A 21,505-nucleotide genomic window follows, 5' to 3' on the forward strand; every position below is an offset into this window, starting at 1 on the left:
ACGGTCACCTGGTCAACCACGCTAGGCCAACTCCACACGTGCATCTTCACGTGACGCCGGGGAGTTGCTCGCTATCACGTGATGGCCAAAGTGGTTCAATTTTTGCTACTTGGCGAGGCTATCTATATAGGTGGTAGATAGATATTCGGTAGCTTTGAGCTTGTAGTCAGGGTAGCTGCCTCAGACCCCTTTTCTCGTCAGACTGTGCTATTGATTTTCCAGTCGGCTGGGCCATTTGTAAGCTTGTCGTTTGTGGATCTCCCTGCACTCCTAAATCTCAAGCCAATCGAATATTGCCCTTGCATGCCCATATCGGGCAGTAGTTCTAAATGTCGGCTGCAGGGGCTCAATTGCAACGTCAGAGATGCTCTCCCAAGGCTCGATCATGGACCTGGCGGGCGGGCATTCTGCATGCACGGGTTTTTCAGATCTCGTCGTAACAGCGTCTGGACGTTGATGAGGCATCGTCACCGTCCCGTGCCGTTTGTGGCGCCAGAGCATTCAAATCGCCGCTGACAGCTTGCAGCAGGCCCCGCTGGTAGGCATCGAGGTAGGCAAAGCGTTTGAACAGCTTTGCAAGCTCATCTTCCCGAATCGATTTGTGCGTACCCCAGCAATCCGGACGCTCCGTCTCTAGAATTGCTGTAAGAAACCACCTGCGATCGCCTGTCTCGCAAGACATGGCACCAACGAGAAGCACCCACAGGTGGACATCTCCATATCTGTTCCAGTCCCCCTGTTCAATGCCTTCGAGTCGACGCTTCAATTTGGACGCGAGGACTTTGCATGTTCGCCTGCGACCAGTCACGGTCATTACCATGAATAGCCATATGATCAAGACGATCCTGATGGCGTCCGTTTTGCCATCGTCAATTTCGAGTTCCAAAAGTCGGTGCCTGAGTGCGCTTGTTCGCAGAAGGAGCCAGTGAAGGGAAGCTTTAGATCCAGCAGGGGCATTTCGATCCGAGGCCTCTGATTCAGACTGCCGTTGCATGGTGTCGACAGTCGCAGCCAAATCCAGAAGCACCTGGTGCATCTGGGGTGGCAGAATCTCAATATACTTCGGCTCTTGAAACCATTTCGTGGTAATATCAGTATGGCTACCAATAACGTCGCCATGTTCCAGGTCCAGGTGGCCAGGGTCGAAACACGAAGCAGGAAACAGTGGCTTCTGGAGTAGTTCTGCTGCCAAATAGCCGTCCCCGATCACAATCCATTCCCGTAGTGAAGGGTCGATTCGCTCAATGCCTCCGATATGCAACAGAAGGCTTCTGGCTGCCTTGAGATGAACGAGAGCCGACTGAAGTTCGTATCGGTAGAAGTCTGTGACGGCCATTTGATGTATGTCGAAAATAAGCCTCTGGTCAATAGGAGGCGACGACCTGAGATACCGGCGAATAGCGGCGATGGCTTTTGTTGCCATTTGACTCGTGGTTTCGTCGTCGCGGTTCATCAGCTCAAAGTATTGCATTTGACTGGCCATGGAGGCCAGCAATGTGTAATAATGCACCTCGTTCTCTAGACATCCCTTGACCAGAGGGAGGACGTCATTCTGAAAGGTATAGGAATGGTCGTCCCGCACTTCGGAGTGCCACGTCCTAGGGTGGGAGACATGGATGAAATACTGAAGGAGACCATGAGCTTTCCGGTCCACATTGACAACGGTCGTTGCAAAAGGGTCAATGATGCGCAACTCGTCTGCCGGCACACGAGGGATGCTATGGACCTCACGTCTATTGCTGGTGCCAGTTTTGATACCCGGATTGACTTGAATGAATGGTAGTTGCTCGCTCTTGTGGATTTGGGCATGAGGCGACAACCGTCGTCGATGCATGCTTTCGATCTGGGCATGACGGTGGATCAACCGCCTCTCCTGATCATCGCTTCTTGAGAATGACTGGGATTGGGGATCTTTGACCACGAAAAGATATCGAGACTCACCCATACTGATCCCCTCTGTGAGACAGATATGTGCGGTTGTGAAGATGGAGCCGTCGGATGAGTGATTGGGAGGAAGTAACTGAAGGGGGGTGGCCTTGGTTAATGCATAGCGGGTGTTTCGTCTCCCTGTAAAAACAGCGGCGCCCTGTGCTTCAACTATCCTTCTACCTATACTGTTAGCTGTCTCTCAATAAAGCGGCGACCTCCCTCTATTCCTCCTCCTCGGCTAGACGTAGGGTACATGGTGTGTCAGACTGCGCCAATCAATCTTCAACTCGGCTCGCCATCGATGAAGCCAGGGACGTTCTCGTGAAAACTCAAGAAATTCAACTACTTGTGGTACCAAGTCATTGACTGGACAGTTGCAATGCAGTACACGCCGTGCCTCTGTGAGTGGAGGGGACAATTGCGAGAAGGTGAAAAGGTGACTTGGAGGTGAAAAGAGCAAAATGCCAGGGACAAGCAGCAACGGGCTGGTGGAGCTGGTGAGGCTGGTGAGGCCAAGGCACGGCTGCGCTTAAGCTTAACCAGGGCGCAGGCGGGTGGCGGCCTAGCAATCACAAGCCTCACCAGCCCAAGGCGCCTACACCAACAACCCCCCGAATACACCCCAACACACCCACCACACCAACCAAACTCCCTTGTTGTGCCTCTCCCTTCTCATTGACCGCATAAGGCCTGCCGCTTGCCTAGCCCGAAGTTGTGACGTACTTCATCGGCGGGCACTGAGCGACAAGATGGCGATGCTCCTTTTACATCTTCTGAGAACCTGTCCTCCTTCGGAATCAAGGTCCAAGACCAGCTCCATCCCCAGCACGGCCCGCAATGGCGACAGTTGATTCAAGACCAGACACTAAACCTTCTCCTCCAGATGTGCGTGCCATTCAGGGCTCGATACCGCAGTCCATGCTGGGCTGGCTGCGCGAGACTCCAAGTGAGACCCCGATCGAAGAGATCCGCCGTCGCCTGTTTGAGGATGAGTATGTCTTCGTCAAGGGGCTCCTACCGCGAGACGATGTATTGAAGACGCGGGGACACTATTTTTCCCAGTTCCAATCCTTGGGCCTGCTGAAGCCAAATACCGACCCAGTGGATGGAATCTACAATTTGGCTGAGGATATCTCGTTGCACAATGGAATTGGCGGTGGAGGTCCAACAGGTAACGAAGAACTTGAGCAGCTGGTGAAAGCCCACGTGCAACGACCTTACCTCGACTTCGTGGCGCACCCCAAGCTGCGCGAAATGGTCCGCCATATCATGGGCTGGGAGGAAGAGGTCCTCGTCAAGAGAACCATGCTTCGGCACAATATCCCCGGAGGTCAAAGCACTGGCGTTCATTACGATCAGCTCTTCCTCCGTGGAGGGCATGCATTCTTCTTGACGGCATGGGTGCCCATCGGGGACGTCACGGCCACAGGAGGAGGGCTTGTTTATTTAGAAGACAGCACCGTCCTCGGCAAGGCCATTGAGGATGATTTTGAGGTGCGCGCCAAAGACTTCACTCTCGAGGAGAAGGTATCTGCCTTCAATCGCAACATGTCCGCCACAGGCGTTCTCTCGATGGATCCAGTGGTTTTCCAGCAAAACAATGAGCACCTCGCCCAGAAGACGAAATACCGTTGGCTTGTCGCGGATTTCGAGGCTGGTGATGTGGTTTTCCATCTACCATACACTATTCACACCGCAGCTGCCAACGATGATCCTGAAGGCCGCATCCGGCTGAGTACTGACCTCCGCTTCTATGACAAGAAAGACGTTGAAGCAAACGCTACAGACGAACGTTGGAACAAATATTGGACACCAGATGATGGGCTTTAGGGATCGTGATGATGGACGGCTCCATAATAGCAATTGACAGAGTGCCAGCACGACGGCGACAGAAGCCTTATTTCCCCCTGCTCCCCATTTTTAGCCCACGGATTCATGTTCGAGACAATCTTCTTCCTACCCGCCGATTCCAATGTCGTACCTGATGTTTTCTCCTAGGACCCTAGTCTGGAGATGACCGTTGTAGCACTGCCCTGGACACGAATACGAGAGTGTGGAGATGGCGTGGCTGAGCATCGTCGTAGCGTGTGTCTCCTGAGGGTTGGGCGATCGGGAACCTGCCAATCGCTACTGGAGAGGTTGCTACAGGCTTTAGGCCCCCAAGATCTTCGTCGATGCTGCCACCATCCAGGATCGATCACTCTTTCACAGCCATGTGCCCGCCTCGCCCCTACTACCCAAGCCCTGCCAGTCCTGTTAGACTACGTCAAGCATAAAAGCTCGCATCTTGCCATCTGCAAACTCTTCTCCGGTCCCCCAAGATGCACCAGAGACTTTCGCGTTTCCAACGGACGATAGTCACGCAAACACAACGAAAATGAAGAATCCTTTCAAGAGACATCAAGAACCAGAAGCAGTCGGATCCGACCAGACGCCAGATGAAGATGACGACTGGAAGGGTTTCCAGCCACAGGAGCCTTTCCAGGCCAGCGCCGCCGACCCAATCTCTGAATCTCGCACGCTGCACATTGAATACAAGGATTATTGGAGTCAGCATACGACAATCCGGGTACTCGACGCAGACAAGACAACAGACGTGTACACGGTGGACGCGAGATACCGGAAACCGCAGATGACGATCCGCTCCAACGCCAGCAATGCCGAAGTGGCTACAGTTGATTTCCATACGCTGTCAACTCGGATTGATGCGAAATTGCACGGGCGGCCCGTCTCGCTCGAATCCTCCGGGCTCACGAGGACGTACTCGTACGCTTCCCCGGAATTGGGCGGGGAGAAGATGACATGGACGCCCCGGAAAAAGATTGATGATTTGAACATGGTGCTCTTGAACGGCCAGGGGCTGGCTATCGCCAGATACAAGCCAAACTACAAGGGTTCGAAGCGGGGAGGCAGCATGGAAATGCTTGCCCCATGCTGGAGAAGTGAGGAGTTCATGGAGGAGGTTATTACCATGTTTCTGGCCGTTATGCACTACAAGGAGAGTCAGAGGATGACTGCAACCATAGCAGCCACGGCGTAGAAAGGCACGTCCGCGCCGTGTCAGTTGCGGACACCTGGGGACCAAGGCGGTCCTGTTCTGATTGTTGTGGTCAAAGTCTTGCGCTCGATGATGCAGGGGCGAGTAACGACGCAGTGATGCCTCGAGATCTATGGGTGAGGGCCTGTATCCTTACAGAGTACCTGGTACTTGGTATATCCTGAGAGGCTTACCTCTGGCGCAATTACATCTTGTCCAAGGACCTCGATTGAATGCCCGAAACGGCGCCGACGACAAATGACGTAGTGGCGCAGAAGCGGTTGATTGTCCGACTAACCCACCAAACGCTCAACACCTTCGCACCAACTGCACCAATCCCCGTTACCTAAAGCTTTACTCATCGTTCGCTGCCGTGGGATCCTGAATCGGGCTCCATTTTTCTGCTGAAAGGGCCCCAAGGGGCTGATGAAGGCTTACGGTGCTCCTCTCGTACAAACGACAGCAAAGAGACAGTAAGTCCGCTCTTCCTGTCGACTTTCAGCATGGAGACGAACAATCCAAGAACTTCCACGCAGGCAGTCATCACCTACCTGCTACCTGCAGAGGTACAAGAGTATTTCTCGGAGACACCCGTATACCACAGTCCACTACTTGCTAACTGTCTCCATCGTTTAAGGGCTTCTGTATTCGACAAGAAGTGTCGAAACCGGGTTCTCCTCCTCGACATGACCAGCCTATATATCCTCGAGTCCACAGACGCTCTAGTCCACAGATTCCTCTTCCGGCCTCAATTCCCTCCTCTCATTCTCTCCCGCCAACTGCTGAGTCAAAGACAACGCCTAATACTTTGATGTGTGGCTGAATTCAAAGCCGTCCTGGGGTGTCTGCCTCGAACGGGTAAACAATGACGTTGACGCGGACTGGCTACCGGCACCAGCAGAGCAACAAGGAGGCCTCAAGCGGAACCCCCGGCGCGCAGATCTGCAGGGGCGTCGAACGCCCGAGCCCAGCAGCGCGAATAGAAAGCGCGTGATGTGGATCATGGGTCCGATCTTCCGCGCCAAAGGCTCGAATTTTCTGCCGCAAATCCCATGACTTATATAATGCCCTTGGCTGAGTCAACGCACGGTTTCCGCTCCCCGTTTAGGGATATGTGCTTTCTTAAATGGAGAGGCCCCCCTATTTCTTTCGAATGTGTGTTCCATGTCTTTGAAGACCGGGAGCGTGTCATAGGTTGCAGCTGAAGGAGGAGACATACGGATTGTTGAAGGGAGCAAAATCAGAAAAAGAAAGCAAAACGCAACAAGCTCACAATGGAGCAAGAAGAGCCAGACGCTCGTCCAGCCACTGGAGTGAGCTGGCGGGACAACAGTGATGGGCTCCCAGTGGTTGATCCAGAGAAACAAATGCTGGGAGAACAAGAACGGGGAGAACAACAAGATTCGAGCGATACTCCCGACAGTGGCACGACCCTGGGGCTGCCCAGCGACGGATTGGAAGAAAAGTCCGACTCAGAGCTCCCAGCGACTGCCGACAGCGATACGCCGGCCAGAGCAACACGACCTGAACTTCAAGGCAGAGCCACCACATATGCCTCATCCACTCGCACTCTCCCACGCTTGAAGCGCAAAGAGACGAGGATGATGCAAAAGGAAGCGCACCCAATGCAGCATTTGGGTATCACGCTTGGACTGCCGGCCATCTTAATATTCGATATCATTGTACCGTGCATCATTTACTACACATGGTACAATTCCCGCAAACACCGCTGGGAGAGAGAATGCCGCGAGCAATTCAACAGCACGCCCCGGGAGTGTCCACTTCCAAAACCAGAATATGACGAAAACATTCTCGGCTACGCCATCATCTCCTTCGGTGCCGGTGAGCTTTGGATTTTGATTGCACGGGTGTACAGACTCTTTGTCCACACCGAGGACTGCGCTCCTCTATTGTCGAGGAACAAATGGGAGCTGGATGCCACGTCGTGGGTGTACGGGGTCGCCATGATCCTGGCCCTGATCCCCTTCGTCGTCGGCAGCTCCTTGGTCCTACCCCATCTCTATCTCTACTCGCCGACCTTCATCATGGGATTTCTGGGCATCCTGATGCTCATCACGGAGATCCTCCCCATCAAGATCCCCATCGGGATCAACTCGCAGGCCCGAGGCACGAAGCTGCGCCCATTCATTTACTACGCCGCCGAGGATTTCATCGCCGTCGACGGCCTTCAGGACCGGGAGTTCCGGGTCCGCTATAACGACCGTTACGAAAACAACAAAGCCTTCCGCCAAATGTTTCGCTACTTGACCTGGTGGTGGTTACTGGGCGTGTGCACGTACATCGGATGCGTGTCCGCCGTCATTTGGACCCTGGAGTTCCACTACGCCTTTGGACTGTCGTTGGGGGTTCTTTTCTCATATATCGCCATATGGGCGGCTGTATCGTACGTGTGGGTCAGGCTCGAGATTGAAAGGGAGCACAAGGCCTTTGAGGAGGGCAAGTTTGACCCTTAGAAAGCGAATCAGCAAAGAAAACAAGAAAAATTTGATATACCCTATGTACAATACCTAATGGTAATGATAATATCAAGGAGGATGGGCGTCTCGCATGCCTCGAACACAAAATGCCTCATCCGGAAGATCCATATTTCTTGCCCACAAGGCCGCTACTTCCGGGCGGAGCTAGGCTTGTTAGCTCGTATAGGTAAGCCTACTTGTAGCTAACGACCCACTGCTCAAGCCTAGTGAGCCCCTATTAGGCATTGATGAGACCCCTAAGGGACCGAAGCGACCCGGCACCCACAAGTACTCCGTACCTGATTGTTAGTGCCTGTGAAGTTGACGGCTCTTCACTGCAGGGAACGTTTCTCGGGCTTCCATGCTTGGGAACCTCCTCTGCAGCCTTGAATTCATATCTTCATCACCTCTCGATGTGAGACCGGTTGTCATGTCCTCCCGATGGATTATGATATGCGCGATGTCCTTGTGCCTCGCTCCTTGAAGAAATGCATTGAGCGGACACAAGTACACTCCTTCACTGCTTTCCCTGTGAACCCAGTTATCAATCACCGTCCGCCCCGCCATAGCTCCCATGTGTGCTTCATCCTCTCCCGAACCGCAGGCTGAATCTTGACCCCTTAACTGCACACACCTGGATGCTGTAGGCTCCCAAGGCATTTCACCTAGGCTTTCTCTCTCTTCCGACACTCGATACCAGACTCTGAGAGACAGACAGCGAAGCCGAAATGAAAATGGTCAGTCGGATTGACCTGACAGGTCGGCTCGTACCAGGAGAGAAACACTGATATAAAGAGATCTTGGCTTTCGAAAGACAAAAGATGAGATAGTCGCTTACCATTGCCAATCCAGTACTTCCGACGAATCCTCACTCGACGAGGTGGAAGTGGAGGAGGCATTCAAGAGAAGGAACCTCCTTGACAACGGATGGTAAGCTGGGTTGGAACTCATTTGAACACAACGATACGCGTGCCGAGCTCTGCGCAGGTTCCTCACGCGAATACGGCTGGCGACTTTCCATCGAACACGACTCTCATCTAATAAGGTCAGCAAAAGATCCTACTGCATGAAGATATCGATGGAGGGAGGTGTCGTGCAGTCCCAAGGAGCCGAAGACAAATGTTGATCTTAGCCTGGTCAACCCCGTGAATCATACTACATGGATGGCCCAATATCCTCGGCGGCAGATGCCAGTATGATGCTAGGAGCGCAGAATATAACACGTATCACCTCCGACGGTTGGGAGACATGCGGCAGCATGGATATGCAGGCCGTTTTGACGAGGCTCTGGGCCACGCCTTCCTTTACGACTAGGTGAGCAAAGAATCAGAGGGAGGCGCTTGTCCTTGTTCACTTGCCTGCGAGACCGTCCATCTCTCTCCTCGAGATCAATCCTCTCCGCTTTTGTCAGTCTTTCGCAGCCAACTTCACATCACGATTACTTGCATATTCTCATCTTTAGTATTTCATTCCCATCTGCTTTCCATCTTTCTTTGGTCGCCCAACGTCATGGCCCGGCGATTTCCTGCAGAATTGTTGCGCCTGGTGCTGCATCATCTCAAGGTTGACCTCTATGCGAATTCTTCCAACGCTCTGCTCAAGACGTTGCGGGTTTGCAGGCTCTGGCGTGACATGGGTTACCAGGTGCTCTATACCGACATATCAATGACAGCATTTCAACTCGCAACGTTTGCGAAATCCTCGCCTATTGGGCAGACGTTGACTCGGACGCTTAGCATCACCATCCCCTGCAACGATCCCGTACGTTCAACTCCATACCCCAACGATTTCGACATCCCAGACTCCATTGCCTTGAAGTACACTGAGTATATGCAAAAAGCGATACGCTCCATACCTCGAATTGTGCAGGGCATGTTAAGATTGGAGAGTTTCAGTGTGGTGGTTCCAACGCGTCCGCCAAAGAACTGGACGCTGAGCAAAGCCGTGCAAAGGGCGATCCCGGAGATCCTTCAAGCGTTACCGGACTCGCTGAAGCATTTGGAAATTGATGCTGTCGGTTCTTCTTCCTTTCGGAGATGCATGCCATTCACGCCACACTACTGTCCTTTCTTGAGGGAGAGAATGTCCTCGTTGTCCAACCTACGTCTCAGGGTCCCTGCATTATGTCGAGGGCTTTTTCGAAGGAGCCACCTCGAACACCGAGACGAACCAGAGCCCTCCCCAGGAGAGGGTGCAATGCAGTGCACTATACTCATCAACACCATGGGTTCCGATTCCGATATTATTGACCATACGTTGTATTTCAGACGTATGGTAAACGGATTCCGGAGCAACGGCACTGTTGAGAGGCTCGCTGAGGATGCCCAAGCTGCCATTGCCAAAGGTAGATGTCCAACCCCGGAACGACTGTCGTTCTTTACAAGGTATCGGGGAAACAAGGAAGGTCCGTTGTTTTCCGCCATCAATGAATTGGTGTTGGCTCCAGTCGTCAGGACGTTAAGATCTCCATTCCGCGAAATACGAGACAGGACTGGAATCTTTTTACGTTACCGGGAACCTGATGGTTCGATGGGGGAAGCCTGGGGGACTTGGAATTGTCTCATGGATACCGCAGAGGGCTCAGTCTGGACCGAGACAGTCGAAGGGTACAGGCTGCCCAGTATCTATTTGAAGCAGCATTCACGGTTTGATGGGTCTGTGGTCAAAAGGACTTCGTTGCTCAAAAAGAAGCAAGTGGGGCCTCGAGCCCATGGCGCATTATTTGCTAAAGAGCAAGCTGAAGGTCGTCAGCTTCTACGGGTGCAGGAGATCCAAGGCTTGGAGGTGGGAGACGTGAAGCGGGATCCTACAAGCAAAGAAGTAGCGAAGGCAATCGAGGCAGGGATCAAAAATCCTGAGTCCGAGTGGACTAACTGGGAGGACCCGGATGATGTTGCACTGCTGACTTCTGAAGACGAAGGCTCAGACGATGCGGCGTCAACAGGGTCGTGGCGCTGGGATTGACAATGAGGGCTAGAACGAGAAGGTGGCAGAGACGAGGTAGATGGGCCGGTGAAGAATGGCATTTAAATGGCTTGATTCATACGAAGAATACGACTGGGGGTATCTTATCAGGCAAAACTGTGCTGTCCCCTCCTCCTCTCCCTCCCTGCTCTGGCGCGAGCCCATGGTCTGTCTGTATATCTATCCCCCTTGTACTTTCCCGGCTCGGACATACACATGCCACACATGTTGCGCCTGGCTCCGACTGGCCGTGATACCAACCCGACATCTAGGGTCCCAGAAACTTGAAACTTCCACCGTAGCCTCTGCTGGTAAGGACAAAGCTCTCCGTCAATCACGTTCCAGATAATAGTGGCCGTCGTGCCGAGAGATCTGCTTCAAGACCACGCAAAGGACAGGGAATATATTGAAACAAAGTGTGTAGCGCTCCTGACGAAAAGCATCCGCTGAGAGTTTAGAGATCAGAGTCGTGAACGAAAACATCATGCCCAGCGCCGCCACGGACTGACTTCTCTTCGCCTGGCCAGCTTGAGTCAAACCTTGGTCGTCTTCACCACCCTGGTGTCGATGCCATGGCCCCAGCCAAAGAACCGACAGTCCTCGCCATACCAGCAGCCTGACTCATCTGGCTTGTTTTGAGGACATCGGTGCCCATAGATGCACTCGGGATCCGTACAGTCCAACTTGTAATAACAAGGAGTCATGCGGGCAACTTCCCGCAACACGTTGCGCTCGCCCTTTGAAAGAGGATAAGTGTGCGAGTGAGAACAGTTGTTGGTTGTGCAATATGAAGTACCCTGGAGGTAGAAAATGTTGCAAAGCTTGAGTTTCTTGATGCGCTGAATCTCGTGATTGGGGATGGAACAGTCAACTTTGTCAATGCGTTGGCCCTGCCGGTTTCTCTCAATTGTCTTGCTCACAGGCTTCGCAACGACAGCCTCTGGACTTTTCATCGAGGTTGGCGTCGACGTCCGCGTGGTGCTGGGCGCTTTCGAGGCCGGCGCCGAGGGTTGCGCTGTCAACGAGGCCCAAGTCAAGGCCGGTGTGCTTGAACTTGACGTCGACCCGTTCGTACCATTCGACTCGACCCGCGAAAGAGCGGGCAAGGTTGCCGTGACTGCTTGTAGTGGCCCTTTCGGCATCCCAGATGTAGCAGCCAGCTTCGTGGCCCGGAACACATTGTCAAACTTTGCAGTCTTGAAATTGTCCTTCAACGTGGCGACGTCTTTTTCAAATGGTATGCCTTCCAGTAAAGTGATGTGACTCAGCACGGTGGTATCCTTTATTGTGTCTTCAAGCAGTCTCGCATAACGGCTGTCGCTCGAACAACCAAGAATGACTTGGTGACAATGGCAATCATAGAGATTGGTCCTGAACTGGTCAAAGACCTTTTCTTTTGTACCGTCAGGTCGGGTCCCGGCGTCGACAAAGTCAAATGACAATTGAGTGCTGTTCATGCCGCGCACAAAGTCTTCGAACAACGACGGGCGTTCGATGATTTTCATTTTCGTCAAGGTTTCGGACATTGCTTTAACGTTGGCATAAATTCGTGTGAGAATCTTGGGGGAGTCGAGGTGATGGAGATGTTCTGCCGTAAAGGCCGTCGCAGCATCAAAAATCATATTTGCCGCCTCTTTACCACCCTTTTCACCCTTTGACAATAACTCTTTTGTGAAAATCATACTATCACCATCGAGGAGGACTGTGACGAAAGGATTTCGGTCCTAGAAGAAGTGTTAGCGGATTATGTCCAGGAGATTGACATCGCAAGCCGCACCATAATTGTCTTGACCTGAATCAGTTGTTCATGAAGGGTGGCTTCTCGCAGATGACCCTCTCTGTTATATTGGGCTTCTCTGCTGTTCTCAAGCTGCAGTCGGTCGAGCTGAATCTGAGTACTGTCAAGCTGGTACAATAGTTCCTGATGGCTGTCGTTAGTCTTCTGTGGCTACGACTGCCAACATGGTGCACAGGTGTGTATATACCTCGATCAACTGATTTCTCTCCGTCTCCAGGCTGCGCAGCCGTTTATTTCGTTCACGAAAAGACATTTGGTTTGTGACATCACCAAGGTCTCCATTGGGGCGACTGGATCTCAATGAGCCGTTCCGTGAGCTGTAATCAGGACTGGAATTCAGTAGAGGATGGTCGAAAGTAGGTGAAAATGGATCGTAACGCGCCATGTCGGGCATTTGAGTGAAAGTTCAAGCCGTTCCAGACCAAAATGGCTGGGGGTCAATGTGGTGAAAACGTAAGGTAGGACAAGAAGAGTGAAGGAGGGAAAGAGGTGAGGAGGAGCGGGAGGTTTAAGTCGTGCAATTTGTGCTGCTGTGTTTGTTGGCGGTGAATACAAAGCAAAGAAACCTGTATGGTCAAACTGCAGCGAGGCGCATGTCAAACTAGACACTACAGGCACATACGGACCTTTTTTTCCTGGGGCGACGCGTTGGTGGGCATCTCGGCATGTTCAGTGGGCGCACTAGGCCTCCCTAAGAAGGTGGCACTGGCGGCATGAGCGCTGAGTGGCCACCCACCTGCAGCAGGTGCCTTTGGCGTGAGTGGGCGCTTAGAAAGGCTCTGGTCACTTAGCGCGGCGGCTGGATGACCACCAGACTGGCGCTGGCGTCTAGCCGCCACTAGAGGAACAAGCTCCCTCTGCCCCAAATCCAGCCCAATGGCAAAAATACAACTGTGTCTCTTTTCTTAGCCACCGGCCACCTCTGCAACCATACTCCCTCTTCCTCTTGGACCTCTCTCTGCACATCGCTACAATGGGTCGCTTCTTGGATCTCGCTCTCCTCCTTTTTGGCTTCCAGGCTGCAGGCATCTTCGCCCAAGCAGATGCGGTGAGCTCCCGAGCTGCGCCCCTCGCCACCAACCCATTGGACATGGCTAACAAGGTTATTCTTAGGAGGTGGAAGAAGAGATCGAAAATCCCTCTCAGTCTCCCGCCCTTGCCGTCTCGGTCGAAGCGACTTTCCCTGACGCGGAAATCTTCGGCATCAAGATCACCAATGGCAGACCCTACGAATCACGCCTCGCTTTTCTGAACGAGGAGCCCGAGCCTGTCACGGTTCAATTCGTTGGTGGGAGTCTGTGGACATTCGAAGGCACGAATCCTCGCATTGTTCGAAACCTCACTACCGCTCAATATGCTGTTGAGATACCCCCGGGTGAAAAGCAGACGCTGCCCTACCGTTTCCAGACGAACCTTCACCCACAGGACTTGAGACTCAACTTGGCTGCGGTGATTAGCTCGCAAGACTCCTTCTATACTCTGCAGGCGTTCAATGGTACTGTGACCGTGGTTGAGCCAGACGCGAGTATCTTTGACCCTCAACTGTGAGACTTCCCCTTTTTAACGGACCGGTTGCATTTGTCTTGACTAACACTTGTTGATTAGTCTCTTCCTGTACTTCTTCCTGCTTGCCTGCGCCGTTGGAGTCGGTTACTTCTTCTACACTATCTGGATCGTCCCCTACTTCCCCAAGAAGCGCAAGGCCGTAAAAGGCGGCAAGAGAAGCGACACGGTCAAGAAGGCCGATACTGGCGTCACTTCGGATTCCGAGGGCCCGGCTGTTGCAACCGGCAAAGCATACAACGAGGAATGGATCCCGAGCCACCACATCCAACGACCTGAGGCAAGGAGGGTCAAGAGCGGCGCAAGACCAAAGAGCCGTGGCAAAGCCGAGTAAATACGCGCTCGCCGAGAAGCCTCTGGGTCTAACCTTTATTGCCCAAGGGTGACAGAGCTGAGCCGCCTAGGCCTCGTCGAGGTACGGCTTTCGAAGCATTGGGTGGACAATCGAAGGAGAAAATTTACAGCTTCACAAGAAATTAGGGACCGTCGGCATCACAACGAAAAGCAGGCATTGACAAAAAAGACTTTTTGCATATGGAACTTCACATGCTGTACTAGTATTACAGGGGAAAAACTGCATTTTGCGCTGATGCTGGGCCTTTGACGCGCGCAGACGATTTGGGGATTTCCGAGACGCACGGACGTGGAGACAGGGTGCCGTCACCAAAGAACAGAAGGACAGGAGCATGGTGAATCCGGCGTTTTCAACATCTTGAATGCCACCGCCGTCTCGCCAGCCAAACGGATATGACGGACTGGTTGAGAGCGCGGCAGGAGCCCGCATCAGATTCATTATACAGAGTAGAAAAGCGAGAATACAAAGAATTCCTCAAGACTGTCAGGCCAGCACACCGGCGCCCGCCGGTGTAGCTGGCTACATAGCTAGCTATCCAGCCATCGCGCCATGAATCTATGTAGACGTATAGAGCATACAGCACGCGAGTCTTCCTGGCATAAAGCGCAATAGTACGTCCCCACGTAGACAGGTAGAGAGACTCCTTTTCCATCCCAGCAATCAATCGCCCATGATCTCGTCGTCGTCACTCCCACCATCTGGTGAACCTTCTCGCGCCTTCGGCGCACCATCCTCATCCTCGTCACTGCCATGGTCCTCGATCTCGTCTTCCTGCAATTCGCGCTGTCGTTGCGCCTCGTCTTCATCCTGTTCCTCCTCATTCAGAGGTGCATCGGGATCATCGATGTCATCATCCTCCAGCACCATTTCTACCGAGATTGCTTTCTTGCCGGCTTTGTCTTTCTCCTTATCCCCTTTCTTGCCAGCCTTCTCCTTTTCTGAAACGTCCTTTGCCTCCTTCCTATCTGCTGGTTTCTTCTTTTCATCCAAATACCCCACCAAGACAGAATAGTTCTTGCCCAGCTTTGTGCGATTCAGCATAAGTCGTTCCCGTACAGCCTTTTCATTGCGGATCGTACCGCCCACAAGCGTAAAGATGATTTTGCTCGTCAATTCGCAGAGCTTCTGTTCGGTCAGGAGGGCAGCTTGTTTCTTTGCACTCCTGCCTTTCTTTCTCTCCTCGTCCTCATCCATCTCATCCTCGTCCTCTCCGTCATCTGATCCATCTCGTTCCTCATCCGAATCTTCAGGCGGTTTCTCAATATCCTCTTCATCTTCCTCGTTCCCACCGGCCGAACCTTTTGGTTTTCTTTTTTGACTGATGGATTCAATCTTCCGATGCGTCTTCTTCGCGAACGATTGCTCCATCTTTTCGTACGTGATCATGACTTCCTTGACAATATCGTCTGGAATATACGTGATCAGACTCCGCAGATTCTGTTCTAAGTCATCATCCAGGTCACCTTTCTCAGGCCTCATGTTTCTTATCGTGGCGAAGAGGGCGAAGAGCTCTAGCACACTCAGGATAGCTTGGTATCGCACTGGGTCAAGAGGCCTGCGCATTTGAATCACAGAGGCGATGTTGTCCACGAATTCCCTCCGTGTCCTGGCGAACTCATCCAATGAGGTGGTGGACAGCTGTGCCTCGTCGTTGGTGTTGATCGCCTTTTTCAGCCCGAACATTTTCCAGCGGAAATAGCGCGAGAACAGCTCGACGACAGCAGCGCATAAGTGATCTTCGAGCTCCGCAAAAGCAGCCGTGGTGTCCTGGTCGGGTACACCCCTTTGTAAGAGTTGCAACAACAGGCTGAGCAGAGTTGGCGGGCTGCCTGTGTTGCCTTTTCGTTTCCTCGACGGTCCAGGCCCAAATTTCCCTTCAATCACATGGCTGCAGTCATGCACGCCTGCCAGCTCAGCGAGCCGAATGATGGTGTTCACAACCTCAGCAAGTGAAGGCTTGTCGAGCGTGCCTCGTGTCCCTATACCCTCACCTTGAAGAAGATTCGCCAACGTTGTGACGGATTCAGTCCAAATCTCCTGAACTTTCGCATTGGCGGCCTCTTTACTCGGTTCGTAGCTCCGCGCATTCCGCAGAGCTGCACTGGCCGCTGCGAGAACTTGCTTGTCCGAGTGGGACGTGAATTGTTTCGTGATATCGTCGAGGATTGCCGAATAGCTGGCTTCGCCGCTCTGTAACTCATTGATCAAGCCCATATCGAGCAGCTGTTCAATACGGAGGATGGAGGACGCGGCTTGTGGCGCACTGCCGAATTTGTTCAACAATTGAGGAAGCAGGGCCGTTAGATTCTGCGCTGCCGATTCTTGTTTCTCCCGGATCTGATCTCTCATGGCATTGGTTCTGCGTCCGGCCGGAGGTTCTAGTATGGACTGCAGATATGATTTGACGGCTGCGTGCAGAACGTCTAGGAGGATGGTATCTTCGCCCGCACTCAGCTTGTATGCTTGCTGAACCTGGAAGTCGATGTCATCATCGTCGCCCTGCGATGGGATGGAAGTGTGATCGTAGAGGAGATAGCCTGCCAAGTTTTCCCACATGTGCAACTCTGTCATGTAAGGGAAGATCGACTGTGTGGCAAGAGTATACCGCGAGTCTGAAATGGATTTCATAGCCAGAGGCTGAACAGTCGTCCCATCCAGTGATTCTTCATCGTTGTCGTATCCAGCAAGGACCGACCCCAAACACTTGAACTTGATCCAGGATTTAGTGGGAACCATCAGCTCCTCTACGTCTTTCGCATCCGGAAGCGCCGCATCGTACAGAGTCTCTTCGAAGTCCTCAATCGTTGCTCGATAAAGGTCTTCAATGTTGGAGACAAAGAATTTGGCGACCGCTTTTCTGATTCGAGGCTCACTGTCGAAGATCAATCGTCCAATGGTGTCGATATCATCGGGTTCCAGAAGTTCGGCATCTCGGAGTCGGTCGAGCAGCTCAATAGCCTCCACCCTTACGCTGGTGTCGGCATCCCTCGCGCCCATTTCCACCAGCCTTGACCGAAATCGATCGGTGAAGGCTCTCAGAGCGGCAATGTTGTTCTTGTTGTTGAATAATTTCTTCAGTTGCTTGATATCCTCAAGTCTGGTACGGGCACTCGTGTCGTTCAGGACCCAGCCGAGATATCGCAGATACTGGCCTTCGAGGAACATTTTGCGGTAAAGCACGATCCAGTTTCCCAGCGCTGCAACACAGGGAGCACGAATTCTCTCTTCTACATCTCGGTACCTGTGGACGTAGACCGTATCAAAGGCGTCTCGCAACTGAGTGTCGATAGCGTCAAGCTTGATCTCGGCAGCTCTCTGACTCTCTTCAATGGTCTTGATTCGGCCCTTGTTAGGGTTCTTCTTCTTCTTCTCGGCATCAAGTTGGGCCTTTGACGTTGCCATAATATCCTGCAACTCTTTTGCCACTTCGCAAAGAGCAGTGCTCATAGCCAAGGAGATTATCGTCGCAGTGTGTCTGAAGGACTTGTAGTTTGCACCTGACATTGTGGCAACCCAGACGTGGATGTTGTCGTAAATTTCGGGTTGGTCATAGAAGGCAGAGGACGTATGCAGTACTCTGATGATAGCCCTGAAGAATTCCTCCAGGACGCCCTGAAATCCTGCGTAATATTTGTGCTTTGAGATAAGTGGGTAGTCCGGGGGCTTTTGCTGTTCGTATTCCTGAAGAACATCGTCAAGTTTGCTCGGGACTGAGTCCAGATCTTGAATATCCTGTTGCTCGACTTTCGAGTTACAGCCTATGCATTGGAGGATAAAGTTGACCAGGTCTCGCAACGCTCGGACACTGTCCTTTTGTGCCGCTTCAAACCACGAAGAGGCGGCATCTTCGGGCGACTGTCCCCTCCCGAAAACTTCGGCGTAGAGTCCTTGTTGATGCGCCTGGCTGGGTCGGGCACGCGCTTTGCTTGATTTTGAGGCACGTACAGCAGGTTTTCTTTGAATGTTAGCTGACCGAATGGCCAAGGCTGTGCTGGTCCCGGAGGTTGTCTTTGCGCGCTTAGTTGCAGGCTTTGCAGCGGCTGCTTTTGCTCTCTGCGCTCGTCGTTGGGCTCTCACTTCCTCCTCGTCTGGCTCACCCTCATCCTCGTCGTCCTCGTCGTCCTCTTCTTCATCCTCTTCCTCGGACTCGTCGTCTTCATCATCGTCTTCTCCGTCAGGCGATTCCGCTACTCTTTTTCTTTTGCCAGCACCATTCGTGAGCACACCATTGTCGCGAAATTCCTGCGAGTAGATTTCGGGCTTGCGAGCCACTCTGCCTGACCGGCGACGGGATTCTGGTGGGTCATTCTGTGCGCTATCGATGAGTTCCATGATTTCCCACTGGCGGGGTTGGTTGTGGAAGACCACGTTGCGAGGCTCGAAAAGGGGAATGTAGACAGTGGCGGCCTGGTGAATGGCCCAATTTCAACGAATTGGAGGTCAAATAGGCGGAGGAGCAGGAAGGCGCAAATGCGCAGAGTGCGAATCAAGCAGAATAGAATGAATTGTTTGAAGCCTGTCTCGAGAGCAACACGCAAGGGAAACGCGTGACGCGCAGGGTGGATTGAAGTGGAGTTTTCCAGCGGTGGAGGTAGCGAGGCAGCGACACCAACGATCCCTACCGGCACACACTGCCAAAAGGGAAGATTTGGGCGGCACGGGCGACTCCGCGCTTGGCGGGGTTGCTTGCTACCTCTGTGCACCTAACTGGCAGCCTCCCTCTAAGCACGTTTTATTAACGGGACGCCCTCTTCTCGGCTGCCTCATACCTACCTAGGTACTTAGTTAGGCTCGCTGATACAGCGCGGTTTAGGGGTTATTTGGGGCCCATCTTTGCAAAACGGGCTGACCTGGTGCCCGGGTAGAGGCGCCCACAGGGAGAAACCCCGCCATGCCACTTCCCGTGGGTTCCTGCACAGGTTCCCCAGCCCGCACGAAGAGGCTGGTTGCTTTTGAGCCTTCTGACCTACCAGTACTCGATATCTCGTACAGACTTGGGATTCTTGACCTGGAAGACGCAGCCGATCAACCACCAACTGCCCCCCTCCAACCATTCAGGCACTCTGCCACTGGATCGGTTCATCCTGTCGAACCTCGGCGTCCACCAGTATCCAAGGCTGTCCCACAGAATGGCACAAGTACTGGTCTAGTCATATCTTGTCGTAACCGTTGCTGGATGTGCAAGGCATGTCTCTACCGATCTCGCCGTTCGCAGCTTCATCCTCGGTAGCAGGAAGCGGCGAAATCATTCTGGCCCTCCTCCCACCAGCGAGGCAAGTTCTTTCGAGATGTACATACCAATATCCTCTCAAACTTATTGCTCCTGACCCTCACCATTCGAGCGAGGAAAAGCACGTGACGGTTGTTTTCCTGCTCACCTATGGAGGCGGTTTGGTGGGAGGTGACCAGATCAGTCTCAAAGTCGACCTGCAAGATGCTACGAGGCTTGTCCTCGTCACCCAAGGAAGTACCAAGATCTTCAAGTCACCCCAGAGATCAGTCGTCAGCAGACAAATTCTAGACGTCAGGATCGGATCTCATGCTTCCCTGTGCTATCTACCAGATCCGACTCAGCCGTTTGCGGAGAGTGTCTACGAGCAGAAGCAGACCTTTTATGTGCAGCCAGACGCCACTAGCAGTTTGCTGATGCTTGACTGGGTGAGTGAAGGCCGCCGCGCAAGAGGCGAGAGCTGGACACTCTGGAGTTGGAAAGGCAGGAATGAGGTTAGAGAATTCGACGAGCGATCAAAAGGACGACTGCTACTTCGCGACGCAGTAATGCTCCACGACGATGGACTTGGAAGTACAGGATTACTAGACAAATCCAACAACATGGGCATTTTTGGGACATTGATCATCCATGGTCCTATCTTCAGCAAACTCGGGGACTTCTTCATGCAGGAGTTCACAAGCCAACCGCGCATCGGAGCGAAAAATTGGACGTCAAATGATGGCATAGCTCAGGGTAAGGCAGTCGACCAGATCGAGCAAGCTAGTCAACACGAAAAACAGGATGGTATCCTGTGGACCGCAGCGAAGACAAGAGGCTTCGTCCTGGTGAAATTTGGAGCAAAGGAGGTCGATGGCGCAAAAAGATGGCTTGGACGACTTCTGAGACACGAAGGCACGGTTGAACGAAGTTTTGGACATCAGGCACTCATTTGCCTCAAGTGACAGGGTGGTCCTTTATTCCCGGCGGCCATCTAAGAGAGGGTGACGGTACGACGGCTGCCACTGGTACCGAATAACTCTAGGGAAAATGAAAGCTCTTCCTGGGTCGGCAAATCCATCAGCTCCCGAGGCGAAACTGTCGACTCCTGCCCGTCACTTTCCTATGGTCAGAAAAAGACGATCACCGACATCCCCAAGGCCCGGTTTAATCATGCCTTTATCAGTCAAGTCATCGTCGATGCCGCCCGCCCATACCTGTGTGCCCTCTGGCCATTCCGCAGCGGCTCTTGTTATACCTGGGATAGCTCCCAAAACGCACAAAAAGATGATCTTCTCGACACCCCAGTCCTTCAGGCTTTGGATCGCAGCGCATGCTGTCGCACCTGTGGCGCAGACGGGGTCGACGACAATAGCGAGCTTCGCCACTGATTCCGGGGATTGAGGGAGGTTGTTGTAGTATTCAACAGGTTGCAGAGTCATCTTTTCACGGAATAGGCCGAGATGGTGGATCGAGACGGAATCAGGCAGGAGAGTTTGTATTGCTGCGATGAGCATCAGTTTCTGAGGTATTCCCTTGAGACCAACTAGCACACCTTCGACCATACCGAGTCCGCTTCTCAGGATGGGGACAACGGTGAGTTTGGTGCAATCAATGGCCTCATAGGGGTACTCATATCCGATAGGGGTCTCAGCCTACATCAAACCAAGGGTCAGTCTGGATCTCAATCAGCGCGGATGCTCCCAAGGACAAAGGAGACGGACTCACTGTTCCAACCGAGTCGATATCGAGTTGCGCAAGCGCCTCGGCCCCTAGCAACAGGGTAATCTCATGAATAAGGGTCTTTGTCTCGCGAGCATTGGTACTCTTGGATCTCAGCTGGCTGAGCTTTGCGCGAAGACAAGGGTGTTTGGAAAGATGGACATTGGGTGGTAGAGACGACGCCATATCTACGGAAAGGACGGAGGTGCGATAAGAGGGTGTAAGAAGAATAGAAACGCAAGCATAGAGTGGTCGAATGCGACGTTGACTCTGTATCTAGAATTTGGAGTCGGATGCAACAACGGCCGCGTTTCTTGTCGACTATTATCTCTGGACTGCGCCAGTGTCGATTGAAAGCACCCGCCACAGACCCCGAACTTCGAGCTGTGCCAGCCTAGTAAGCCTATGGTGTCAGTGGTGGGGGAAAGGACCAGGGAGGGAGGGGCACCAA

General features: G+C 52.8%; 10 protein-coding genes across 11 annotated transcripts; 6 read left to right on the top strand and 4 right to left on the bottom strand.

Annotated features, from left to right (window-relative positions):
- Positions 1-79: 79 nt before the first annotated feature.
- Positions 80-2,341, bottom strand: PV07_00673 (uncharacterized protein). Its single transcript, XM_016387145.1, has one exon. The coding sequence runs from the start codon at positions 1,943-1,945 to the stop codon at positions 425-427; it is 1,521 nt and encodes a 506-aa protein (XP_016254073.1). The 5' UTR covers positions 1,946-2,341; the 3' UTR covers positions 80-424.
- Positions 2,342-2,563: 222 nt separating this feature from the next.
- On the top strand, positions 2,564-3,847 carry PV07_00674 (uncharacterized protein). The gene has a single exon (XM_016387146.1). It carries the CDS (start codon positions 2,767-2,769, stop codon positions 3,757-3,759), a length of 993 nt encoding a protein of 330 aa, XP_016254074.1. The 5' UTR covers positions 2,564-2,766; the 3' UTR covers positions 3,760-3,847.
- Positions 3,848-4,306: 459 nt separating this feature from the next.
- PV07_00675 (uncharacterized protein) lies at positions 4,307-4,969 on the top strand (the record flags this gene model as incomplete). The annotated part of the gene is made up of 1 exon (XM_016387147.1): positions 4,307-4,969. One exon carries the CDS (start codon positions 4,307-4,309, stop codon positions 4,967-4,969), a length of 663 nt encoding a protein of 220 aa, XP_016254075.1.
- Positions 4,970-6,240: 1,271 nt separating this feature from the next.
- PV07_00676 (uncharacterized protein) lies at positions 6,241-7,440 on the top strand (the record flags this gene model as incomplete). The annotated part of the gene is made up of 1 exon (XM_016387148.1): positions 6,241-7,440. One exon carries the CDS (start codon positions 6,241-6,243, stop codon positions 7,438-7,440), a length of 1,200 nt encoding a protein of 399 aa, XP_016254076.1.
- A 553-nt stretch (positions 7,441-7,993) lies between these two features.
- PV07_00677 (uncharacterized protein) lies at positions 7,994-10,519 on the top strand. The gene is made up of 2 exons (XM_016387149.1): positions 7,994-8,180; positions 8,258-10,519. Exon 2 carries the CDS (start codon positions 8,953-8,955, stop codon positions 10,405-10,407), a length of 1,455 nt encoding a protein of 484 aa, XP_016254077.1. The 5' UTR covers positions 7,994-8,180; positions 8,258-8,952; the 3' UTR covers positions 10,408-10,519.
- Positions 10,465-12,790, bottom strand: PV07_00678 (uncharacterized protein). Its single transcript, XM_016387150.1, has 3 exons — positions 12,393-12,790; positions 12,185-12,328; positions 10,465-12,131 (listed from the first exon to the last, which is right to left on the bottom strand). The coding sequence occupies exons 1-3, from the start codon at positions 12,597-12,599 to the stop codon at positions 10,941-10,943; spliced, it is 1,542 nt and encodes a 513-aa protein (XP_016254078.1). The 5' UTR covers positions 12,600-12,790; the 3' UTR covers positions 10,465-10,940.
- A 314-nt stretch (positions 12,791-13,104) lies between these two features.
- Positions 13,105-14,603, top strand: PV07_00679 (uncharacterized protein). The gene is made up of 3 exons (XM_016387151.1): positions 13,105-13,253; positions 13,319-13,749; positions 13,811-14,603. Exons 1-3 carry the CDS (start codon positions 13,179-13,181, stop codon positions 14,100-14,102), a joined length of 798 nt encoding a protein of 265 aa, XP_016254079.1. The 5' UTR covers positions 13,105-13,178; the 3' UTR covers positions 14,103-14,603.
- PV07_00680 (uncharacterized protein) lies at positions 14,599-18,600 on the bottom strand. The gene has a single exon (XM_016387152.1). The coding sequence runs from the start codon at positions 18,453-18,455 to the stop codon at positions 14,784-14,786; it is 3,672 nt and encodes a 1,223-aa protein (XP_016254080.1). The 5' UTR covers positions 18,456-18,600; the 3' UTR covers positions 14,599-14,783.
- Positions 18,601-18,993: 393 nt separating this feature from the next.
- PV07_00681 (uncharacterized protein) lies at positions 18,994-21,358 on the top strand. Its single transcript, XM_016387153.1, has one exon. The coding sequence runs from the start codon at positions 19,311-19,313 to the stop codon at positions 20,295-20,297; it is 987 nt and encodes a 328-aa protein (XP_016254081.1). The 5' UTR covers positions 18,994-19,310; the 3' UTR covers positions 20,298-21,358.
- Positions 20,089-21,394, bottom strand: PV07_00682. 2 transcript variants are annotated; one of them, XM_016387155.1, is made up of 3 exons: positions 21,061-21,394; positions 20,888-20,987; positions 20,089-20,836 (listed from the first exon to the last, which is right to left on the bottom strand). In XM_016387155.1, exons 1-3 carry the CDS (start codon positions 21,238-21,240, stop codon positions 20,448-20,450), a joined length of 669 nt encoding a protein of 222 aa, XP_016254083.1. In that variant the 5' UTR covers positions 21,241-21,394; the 3' UTR covers positions 20,089-20,447. The 2 variants fall into 2 exon arrangements, with proteins under 2 accessions (XP_016254083.1, XP_016254082.1); XM_016387154.1 differs by having other exon boundaries at positions 20,089-20,987.
- Positions 21,395-21,505: the final 111 nt, after the last annotated feature.

The sequence above is a fragment of the Cladophialophora immunda genome (genome assembly GCF_000835495.1).
Source record: "Cladophialophora immunda strain CBS 83496 unplaced genomic scaffold supercont1.1, whole genome shotgun sequence".
NCBI classification, from domain to species: Eukaryota; Fungi; Ascomycota; class Eurotiomycetes; order Chaetothyriales; family Herpotrichiellaceae; genus Cladophialophora; species Cladophialophora immunda.